Source organism: Staurois parvus, unplaced genomic scaffold (assembly GCF_062004578.1).
Source record: "Staurois parvus isolate SC_StPar_1 unplaced genomic scaffold, SC_StPar_1.0 ptg000034l, whole genome shotgun sequence".
NCBI lineage: Eukaryota > Metazoa > Chordata > Amphibia > Anura > Ranidae > Staurois > Staurois parvus.
In genome coordinates, this window is record NW_028317830.1 from 4330122 (window position 1) to 4341511 (window position 11390).

At 38.8% G+C, this 11390-nt stretch overlaps 1 protein-coding gene across 2 annotated transcripts in view; it reads left to right on the forward strand.

The window, feature by feature from the left end:
• LOC149470720 (uromodulin-like) overlaps positions 1–10547 on the forward strand; it is a 68694-nt gene extending 58147 nt beyond the window's left edge. For both annotated transcript variants that reach the window (XM_089661711.1, XM_089661706.1), the window contains 4 exons: positions 987–1065; positions 5326–5346; positions 6268–6288; positions 9948–10547. In XM_089661711.1, coding sequence (XP_089517837.1) covers positions 987–1065; positions 5326–5346; positions 6268–6288; positions 9948–10012 — 186 coding nt within the window. In that variant the 3' untranslated portion in view covers positions 10013–10547. The remainder of the gene's footprint in view (positions 1–986; positions 1066–5325; positions 5347–6267; positions 6289–9947) is intronic.
• Positions 10548–11390: the final 843 nt, after the last annotated feature.

Consider the following 11390-nt stretch of genomic DNA (forward strand, 5'->3'; position numbering starts at 1 on the left):
CTACTATCACTACTACTACTATCACTACTATCATCACTACTACTACCACTACTACTACTATCACTACTACTACTATCACTACTATCATCACTACTACTACCACTACTACTACCACTACTACTACTACTATCATCACTACTACTACTACTACCACTACTACTACTACTACTACTAACACTACTACTACTGCTACTACCACTAATACTTCCAATACTACTACCAATACTACTACTACTACTACTACTACTACTACTACTTCCACTACTACTACTACTACAACTACTACTACTACTACCATGACTACTACTACTTCTACTACTACTACCAACACTACCACTACTGCTAGTACTACCAACACTACTACTACTACTACTAATAATAATAATAATGTGTGACTTTGGTTGGTCAGTTGGATTAAGTTCTTCTGTTGGTTTGTCTTTATGTGGCAAATATTATCAGTTTCTTTGATAAACTAATGAAAAACAATGTTAGGAAAATTGAAAATTCAATTAAAATTAATATTTATAAAAAATAATATATATAAGACAATGGCACATACATTTACTATTAATTTGAAATTTCTTGGAATGTTTATTACATGACAGTTTGATAATTTTTTTTATCATATAATAGTTCATGTCTTCAAGTCGGCACGTTATGTATTTATTGCAATTGAAAGTATTTCCTATTTGTAACAATGAATTGATAATAATGATATTTATTGCATTCATTTGTTCCCCTTAAAAATATTCTTGAACAATATACATAATTAACTGATATTTCCAATAAGATGAGGAGTTTTATTTGCAGTATAAACATGTTGTCATTTATATAACACCCGGGGCTCTTTGGGAAGATCTGATAATACATTAAGAATTGTTCTCATATCCGGGATGTAGGAACCCTCAGAATTTGACAATACATGTTTGTGACATCTCTATTATTGTTTCTGGGTTAGAATTTGATGACTCTTTTTGGGGTTTTAGAGTTGTCCGGCTATGAGATCTTCTTCGGTTGGCAATGATAATGTGAAAAATATAACTATTGGACCCATATACCAGAAAGGTAAGATTTATTTTTATAAAGACTGTTTTTGGAAATATGTGATGTCTGCTATACTGTACATGTGACTGTCAATATCTACTTCTAGTTCACAAAACATTTGTATAACAATGCTTAGCATGGGAAGGTGTTAGTGGTATGGTACAGGACACGGGATCTTTAGTTGTTGCACTGGGTATTATGCATCTGCCTTCAGGTGATTGGACGCCGGTAAAAAAGAGAAGTCTACAGGGACATCCCCCTATATAAGACCTCCCACTCCCAGAGAGCCTCAGTTGTTTGCTAGTGTTAGCTTAGTGAAGTTTCCTTTTCCTATGGAGCTTTTCTTACTCTGTTGATTCCGATTATATTCATTGCGGAACCATAGTCACTGCGACTCTTGTGCAGCAAGGGCGGTTGGATCTTCTTGCTGTTGTCCAGCAGCTCCTCTGCACACATCACTTTACAGTTGGAAACCAAATGGAGGAATTTTTGTCATTCTGGATCTAAAGACTCTCAATGCGTTCAGAGGTTCTGCATGGGTTCTGCCAGGCCAGTAATTGCCTCCTTGCTTCTGATTTTTTTGCTTCAGTAGACATTTGGGAAGCCTACTTGTACATCTCCATCTATCCTCCCCATCAATGCTATCTGAGTTCTGCAATGGATGATCAGCATCACTCCTTGTCTCTCATCACTTTGGCCTGTCCTTGGTACCTTCGGGTTTTCACAAAAGCGCTTGCCCCAGTCTGAGCTCTGCTCTGTGTTCTGGGGATTCCTGTTGTGGGATTCCTGGATGATCTCCCGGTAAAGGATCAGTCCTCCCTATCCCTGTCAGCTAACATCCAGTGGACGATGCAGATTCTGCAAAGCTTTGGTTTAATCCTCAGCCTATGTAAGTCATTGCTGGAACCTTCTCACAAACTAGAGGGCTTTGGCCTGTTATACATGATCCAGGATTTTACTACCCTGGGGCAAAGTCATGTGGCTGCACGATTTTTTGGGGGTGGAAGGATTGCCTCTTTGAAGCAGTGCCATACGTCTACTTTCTCTCCAGTCTGTTGCATCTCACCATTTTGTCAGCATCAGACCCCAAGGCCAGACTCTCACTGGCGTTTGGGGTTTCCAACTCAGTACTGGAGTCAAGGAAGTAATTTCACTCCAAAGATGTGGAATGGGAAGCATACATGATTTTCTCATGGATAGAACTGTATATTCTGGCCCTATACACATCCACATCCCTGGAGTGGAAAGCTGGCAAGTGAACATGCTCAGTCTTCATGAAATTCTATCTTGCTTGGTGCAAGTTAAGGAAATTTCTACTTAGAAATACTCCAGGGAACTCATCCTGCCCTTCTGCCAGTCTGGTCTGCATCAGCACATGGCTTTGAGTACTAAAGTGGCAAAATATCAGCCTTGGCTGTATTGTTTCATATGTCATTGGCTTCTCATTCACTATTTAAGGCTTTTGTATAAGTTGTCTCACACATCTTTCACTTTGCACACTCCACTGTTTCTCCATGGGGTCTTCATCTGTTTTTTTTTAGCTTTTGAGAAGCTGCCCTTTGAACCTGTTGGGGATATTCCCTTGTTTGACCTCATTTACAAGGTGGCCATTCTTGTTACTATCACCTCTACGCGAAGGGTCTCTGAGATAGCAGCCTTAGCCTGTGAGGAGCCCTTCCAACTGTTGCACAAGGACAAGGTTATCCTAAAGCAGGGGTGGGCAAACTTTTTGACTTGAGGGCCGCAATGGGTTCATATATTGGACCCGGGGGCCGGACCAAGAGTAGATGAATGATGTGTATGTGTCATCCACAGTAAGTATAGTAATATTCCCCCATAGTAAGCATAGTAATTAATCCCCCATATAGTAATTCATCCCCCATATAGTAATTCATCCCCCATATAGTAATTAATCCCCCATATAGTAATTCACCCCCCATAGTAATTCATCCCCCATATAGTAATTCATCCCCCATAGTAATTCATCCCCCATAGTAATTCATCCCCCATATAGTAATTCATCCCCCATATAGTAATTCATCCCCCATATAGTAATTCATCCCCCCTATAGTAATTCATCCCCCATATAGTAATTCATCCCCCATATAGTAATTCATCCCCCATAGTAATTCATCCCCCATATAGTAATACATCCCCCATATAGTAATTCATCCCCCATATAGTAATTCATCCCCCATATAGTAATTCATCCCTCATAGTAATTCATCCCCCATAGTAATTCATCCCCCATATAGTAATTAATCCCCCATATAGTAATTAATCCCCCATATAGTAATTCATCCCCCATATAGTAATTCATCCCCCCTATAGTAATTCATCCCCCCTATAGTAATTCATCCCCCCTATAGTAATTCATCCCCCCTATAGTAATTCATCCACCATAGTAATTCATCCCCCATATAGTAATTCATCCCCCAAATAGTAATTCATTCTCCATATTAATTCATTCCCCATATTAAGTCCCCAAGTCCCCCCTGTGTCAATTCACTTACCTTTGCTCCGCGCGTTCCTCTTGCCGTGTTCCCGCGCCTTTCCGGTGTAGCATGAAAATCTGTCTCCTATGAGGATCTGTCCCCCTCGACGTATCTGCGCATGTGCCAGTTTCAGGCATTAGCAGCCGATCGGCAATCTCCGGCACATGCGCAGATACGTCGAGGGGGACAGATCCTCATAGGAGACAGATTTTCATGCTACACCGGTCTTCAGGGCGGACTGTGAGAGGAGCCTAGCGGGAGCCTAGCTCCGTGGGCCGGATTAAAAGGTCCGGCGGGCCGTATACGGCCCGCGGGCCGTAGTTTGCCCATTGCTGTCCTAAAGCCTCCTTCCACCTTGAGGTGGTTTCTTCGCTACACCTCCTCCGGTACATTGTCATTTCTAGCTTATGACCTGCACTGACATAATATTTGCTATGAAAATTTACCTCTTAGTTGGTGCCTCTTTTATGCAATTGGATCCCCTTTTTGTGCTTCCTGAGGGTTCCCAAAGAGGAATTTCTACTTCAGATTCCACCATTACTAAGCGGATTAGACACGTCATCACCTGAGTTCATCATGATCTAAATAATAGATTTCCTCACTTCCCTTTTAACTCTACCAAACCTGTTAGTGCTTCATTGACTTTTCAGCATCAGCCATTTGGTCTTCCATTCACATGTTTGTAAAGATTTACCAGGTGGACATTAAGGCCTCCTCTAATGGTGATTTCAGCCATAGGTGCTACAAGCAGCTCTCTGACTTTGTGGATAAAATAAAAGATGTGGCACTCCTAAACCCACAAAAATAAATGTTGCAAATGGAGAAAGGAAGACTCAAAAGGATATAATAATGAAGTTTATATAGAAAGTTCAATAAACATCCACAGAGCTGGAGGACCTGACTTGTACATTATGGACCAAGAAGAAATTGAGAAAATCTGGTCTCTTGATTGCTTGCTACAAAACTGAAACTATCTTGGAGTGGGAGGAGTTACAAAGGAGGATGACACTGCATACACCCCTTTTTTGTCCAATCACCTGAAAGTAGCTGCATAATAGTCAATGTAATTTATAGGGATCCTGTATTTCAAATTTCACACCAAGAAAAAGATTTTACTGGTATGTCAAAAATATTATGAATTTCCCTCCTCTTGTAATTTTGAGAAGCAGAATATTCTGGCATTTTTCTCACTTTACAACACTTCTTTAAGAGAGTTTTCAAAAGCAAAAAGCAGCGGTTTTGCTAATAGTTCAATGGAGAAGCTGCTGAAATGTATGGTAGAGTGTTTTTGACACTTTTTCCCATGTTTTGCATTTTAATTCTGCCCAGCAATAAAAAAAATTCCATGATTAGAAAAAAAAATAGCTGAACAAAACACAAAAACACATCAAAATCATGTAAAAAATGCGTGTAGAAAAACGCAAACCAAACTGCGAAAAGCACTGAAAAATGGATAACAAGCAAACTGCATAGGTGTGAACTCAGCCTAAAAGTGAAAATAACTTGTTAAAAACTGATGTAGAAGTAATGATGCGCTATTCTGTTTTTTTCTTTTTATATCTATTTCTTTATTTGTAACAAATTGGATATCTGTAATACCCAGGCTTCATTTCAGTAGCTGATATCTCATAAAGTAATTGATACAAAAATATATATTTTAGAAGTACAATAAACCTTTTCTAAAAATCGATGAAAAGTTAAGGTAAAAATGTTAATAATACAAAGTTAAATGAAGTTAATAATACAAATTACATTAATAATATTTGTATCTTTGTTTTACTTTCAGCTGCTGATTTGTCTGTTGGAGGTGAGCTTGAGTTTATTTTTATAATCAGCTGCAATTTTATCAAGTGCATTATACATATAAAAGAAGTATAGAACTAAGTAGAAGTCTTATCACTGGTGGCTGGTAAACGTATTTGGCTGGATAGGAGTTAATTCTTTCCATGCGGAGAGCACCTGTGCTCATTTTTGGTATCCAATCAGAATAAAGGGGATTGGAAAAACATTGAAATTAAAAAATATAGAAATGTGATGGCAGAAAAAGACTAAGTGGTCCATCGAGTCTGTCTGTTTTGTGTGTGTGTGTTGTGGTTTTTTTTGGGGGGGAGTGTTTTTTTTGTTTTATTTTGTTTTGTTTTATTTTTTTTTGGGGGGTGCTTTATTCTTGTTTTGTCTTTTTGTTAATGTTTCCTAAATATGATTGTTTAATAGAAGTTAATTTGAAGTTGCCTTGATATTAATAATTCCAAGCACAGCTGATTTGAGAGCCAATTACGGCTCCACTGAGAGCCAATTACAGCTCCACTGTATATATATATGGGCAGCACAGTGGTTAAATGGTTAGCACTTCCGCCTGGCAGTACTCGGGTCATTGGTTCGAATCCCAACCACGCACCACCTGCCTGGAGTTTGCATGTTCTCCCTGTGCCTGCGTGGGTTTCCTCCGGGTACTCCGGTTTCCTCCCACACTCCAAAGACATGCTGGTAGGTTAATTGGATCCTGTCTAAATTGGCCCTACTATATGAATGAGAGTTAGGAACCTTAGATTGTACGCCCCTTGAGGGTTAGGGACTGAAGTGAATGTACAATATATGTGTAACGTGCTGCGTAAATTGACAGCGCTATATAAGTATCTAAAATAAATATATATGAACAAATGTGATAAGTAACATAGTTTTGTTATAAAAAAAACACCTGATTTGTGTTTATATCTTTTATTTCCAGCTGCTCTGTCTTCTGATGGAGGTAAGAGAGGAAATTATATATTATAATCAATTGCCTTTAGTCATAGTGGATCACATTTGGTTGGCTGGTGGAGTAACTCATTTGGATAAAAATGTCTAAATAAGTCATCTGAGTCCCTATTCTTGGGAAGGTGTGTTCCCTTCCTCCATTCAGTGAAGTTAGGTGGAATTTCGGGCATGTGGAGGTCTTCCTCTGTATTGAGGGATCGGGGTTGTCCCTCCTATGAAACAAAGTAAGAGTCTTAGAACAATTCTCATATAAACTCCGCACCTATAGAAAATACAAGGTGCTGATTGGTAAGTACTGATACTGGACACCTTTTTCTTTCCTGATAAGGGAGGTGGAGATACTACAGAGATATTCCAGAGGTGGAGCGCTGTTTGCTCTAAACAAATATACTCTCAGTAAAAAATAATAAATGTAAATCCACACTGGTGAAAAATTATTATTTGAGAAACAAATAAATAGCTTGTGCTCATAGTATGAATAATCACACAAATCCTCCTCATTACCGTATTATAAAATATGTGCCTCAAAACATTAATGAGCAAATATACTACCTGTAGAGATGCGCACAACAAAAAAAATCTGTTTATTTTGGATTAATTTGGTAAGTTTAAAAATGAATTTTGTCATTATCATTATGTTAGAATGATTCATTTTCTGAATTAATTTTGTATACTCAGATTCCTTTCATATACTCGGATTTGTTTCACATATTTGGAGTTTGGTTTGTATATCCAGATTAGTTTTGGATATTCAGATTAGTTTCATATTTTCAAATTCGGCTAGTCCAACCCACAAAGCGAAATGGAGCGAGCTGATTGGGAGATTTACATAAAAACCAATGGACTAAAATTAATTTTGGATTCATTTGTTATGTTTATTCATTATAAAAAGAAATGGAATTAACTGATTGGACGATATCCGCAAAAAACAATGAAACTAAATTGATTTCAGATTCATTTGTTATGTTCATTTGTTACAAAGAGAAATGCAAGGAGCTAACTGGATGATTTAAAAAAAAAAAAAAAAATGAAATAAAATTTATTTGGATTCATTCATTAAGTTCATTCATAATAAAGAAAATTGGAACGAGTTGATTGGACGATATCCAAAAGAACGAATGGAACTAAATGGTATATTAATTTGTTATGTTATGATTTAGAGATTCTGATGGATTCACCTCCATCCAACCCAACCACAATACGTGGGAATCATCATCTTATTTCATCTTTCCTTGCTGTACTTATTGTAATATGTTTCCATTTCATATATGATGCATTTTTTATAATAATGAAAAATGGTAAATTGAAATGGAACCGGAGGAACGTATGGAACAAAGGAAATTCTGGATCCATTAGTTATGTCGTTACATTATTTCGGATGCTTCAAACAATAATAAAAGGCCCAAACTGTAGTGTCATATCATTAGAATGAAACAAATGAATACAAATTAATTCATTGTTTTGGTATAATTTCATTCAGATTTGTTGAAATTCATTCCTATTGTGATTCAGAAATTAGTATACATCCAAATCTCTGAATAACAACATTTGTTTTCCCGAAATATGATTCGTAATGATAAGAATCACACATGTCTAGCTATCACATTAAAAGTGCAAACAAATAAAGTTCTCATTAATATAATGCTCTTAATAAAATGTCTGTGTACACATTGAAATCTTCAGTGCCAAGTCTGTAATATTTCACAGTTCCATGTGCTTCAACAAGAATCCAGTGACCACAGTGATCAGTGCCTAACCACATACAGCTTGTGGAAAACTCACTCACCTGGTTTCCCACAACCCCTTAAAAGGTCTCTATACTTTTTTTTCTGTGTCTGCTGTTCTGCTTTAAGATCTCCTCCTTTTCCCTACTTTCCTCCAATTCCCTGCCTTAGAGACAGTTTCCTCCACTCTCCATCCACGCCAAGCAAAATATGGGAAACACAGATAATATAACACCATTTTATTTAATAAACCCCACAATATACACACATTGCATACTGACATACTGCATAGATATGTAGGCCTCATACATATAAACTGCACTGCTGGCCCCAAGATGGCTGTGTGCTCCACAGACTGGAATCCTGGGATCCCCATCCCTGAAGACATTCTTTAGATGAAATGCGTTGGGTGGGGCTATGTCCAAGACGTCACTTAAGGTCTGTGGAGCACACAACTATCTTGGATTGGGGCCAGTAGAGGAGGCATACATATCTATGTAGAATTTAAGGTCACAATTTGTGTATATTGTGGTTTATGAAATAAAAGGGTGTTATATTATCTGTGTTTCCCTTGTTTTACATGACGGTGACATGGAGAGTGGAGGGAACTGTCTCTAGGGTGTTATTTACATCGCTGATATAGCCCTGTTGTTTAGATAGGTATATAACAACCAACAACCAAGCAATGAAAAACATACAGGAGCAGTTCTTCTCGTAACAAGATCACATGTATCCCTATACAAAGATTCTCTAAGTGCCCATTGGGTAGGAATACCTGATTAGCAGCAAGTCCATAGTCCTTTAAAAGCAATAGTCCATTAAAGTGATTCTAAAGGTTCATTTTTTTGTAAACTAATAAACATGTCATACTTACCTGCTGTGTGTAATGGTTTTGCACAGAGATAGCCCGGATCCTCCCCTTTTTGGGTCCCCCACTGGCTCCTCCTGTCTGTTGGGTGACCCCACAGAAAGAAGCTTGCTATGGGGCACCCGCTGCTCTGTGTGTCCATTCACAGACCGAGCCATGGCTTTGCCCCGCCCCTCTCTCTCCTCATTGACTGACTGGTTGTAATTGACAGCAGCAAGAGCCAATGGTTCCTACTTGCTGTCTCAGCCAATAAGGAGGTAGAGACTCAGAACAGCCAAGGCTGTCATTCACTCCGCTGAATCACAATGAGGCTCAAATAAGTTCTGAGGGGGCTGGGGGGGCTGCTGCACACAGAAGGTTTTTTTACCTTCATGCAGAGAATTCATGAAGATAAAAAACCTTGATCCTTTAGAACCACGTTAAGGAAAAGAAACCACAAGTGGAAGCAAGAATCCTTAAAGTCCATGTCTGGCAATAATCCATAAAGGCACAAAGTCCATAGCTGGCAGTTAAGAATTCATAAAGTCTTCAGGTTTCCAGCCCCTCAAGGAATCCCTACTGCCCCCCCCCCATCCCCTGGAGGAGGACACAGTCCAGCAGGGTAACAGCGTGCATCTTGGCAGTGACTTAGGAAGAGCTCTCAGGGGCACAGAAGAGACTCTATTTATATGGGCTGACCTGCAGGGGGGGTGGACCTCAGAATTTTGGTGGGAAGACCTGGCCAGCCACATTAACCCTTTCCTCTGAGATCCATTCACCCAGCAGGTCACCCCAGGGACACAGTGCTCACATAAACATCGTAATAGTTGTAACTGAAAATGTGACCCAGATAATTGCAGAAAAGTCGGCACAGAAAAATAAAACATTAACCATTTGTACACACCTGCACTTTCATTTGAATAGTTGTATTTGGTATACACAGACAGATGGGGGGGGGGGTGTCACTGCAGAGTTCCCCGATAATGTCTTGCTGGGGGAAAATGAGTGTACAGATTGGATGACTGATTTCATGTTTAGGGATATTTTTTGAAATGATCATTTTTGTTTTTTGTCTTCCAGGCACTGCTGTACCAATGGCAAAGCTTTTCATCTCCGCCATTGTTTTCCTGTTCCTATTGTACTAGCATTAGTGAGACTCATCCATGTGAATTGGTGTCAGATTTGTAGATCAGTGACACTCTACACATTGTGGAAGGGTTTTATAAACACTCAGAGCAAAGCATGATCCTCTACTGCAGACAAAGTCTTGCCAAGATGGTAAATATCGGGAGAACCACAACCATCACACTTCCTGGCATATCGATTAAATCTTATACGGCTTAAAACATGAACGCATTAATAAATGTGGGAGAATTTTGCTGACCAGCATAGCCAGAAGAAAATAAAAAATGAGAAAGTCAGGTCAAACTTTTGGAAACATATACAAGACTCAAAAAGTGTCCAAAGTGGGACATTTCTGCAAGGAATGATTTGTATCTGGGATAAATAGGAGATATATACACATATATGGGTTGAGGGGAATCTTTTAGGTGGTATTTCATGTGATCATTTTCTATACATGATTACCAAAACTAAACACTATTAGCTTGAAAAAAAACAAATATTATGGAAATGATTTTCAATAAGTATAATACAGATATAATAAATGGCATCTAAAAAGTTTTGTGATGGATTGTCTTTTTTTTGACAAAGGAATACCATTGGATCCTCCCAGATAACTGATGTATACTGTCTGCAAGTATAATATATACAAAATCAAAAATTAAAACCATATGGGACTTTTAAGGGGCCAAAGTAATTTAAAGAAAGCTGAGAAGGTATAATTAAAACAATGTTTTTATTTCACAAAAAATGCATTATTAAAAGGAGTAAACCATACTAACCTATAATTATATAGGAACATGCGGCATATACACTATTATCATCATTTTAATATTCCAAACTGGACTACCATCAATCAGACGAAAAAAAATTTATTGTCATATACAAATAAATCTGAAGAATTCTAATACCAATACCGGGGGGGGGGGTTACGGCTTGGAGCTCGATGTCTGCTTGCTGAAAGAGCTCCACTCTCCTTCTCACTCTCTGAAGCTCCACAGCTGCTCAAGGAGCATTGTCTTCAATGTCCAGCATCTGGGACCCTTCCAGCCATGCCCAAAAGGCAAAATACCCGATCAGCTCTACCAAAGCTGACTGCTTTCTATCCCCCAATTGCAGAGTTCAGTTTGATGGTGGGGAAGCTGCTTTCAGAGACACACAGCACTCATACTCATTGGCTGAGGACACCAGCTCAGTCTTCTTCTGCAACCCACAGCCGACCTTGGGCAGCCCACCTGACAGCCCTTCTACTAGAAGTCCTGCTAAAACAAAGAAGGGAAATGAGCAGGGAAATGAGCCTCTTTCTTCACATAGCTTGTCCCTTCCAATGCTGCTGCTTCCTTTATTGGAGGATATCCCTGCATCTTCACAAACTGCTACTGTTACAGATCCAAAGGACAT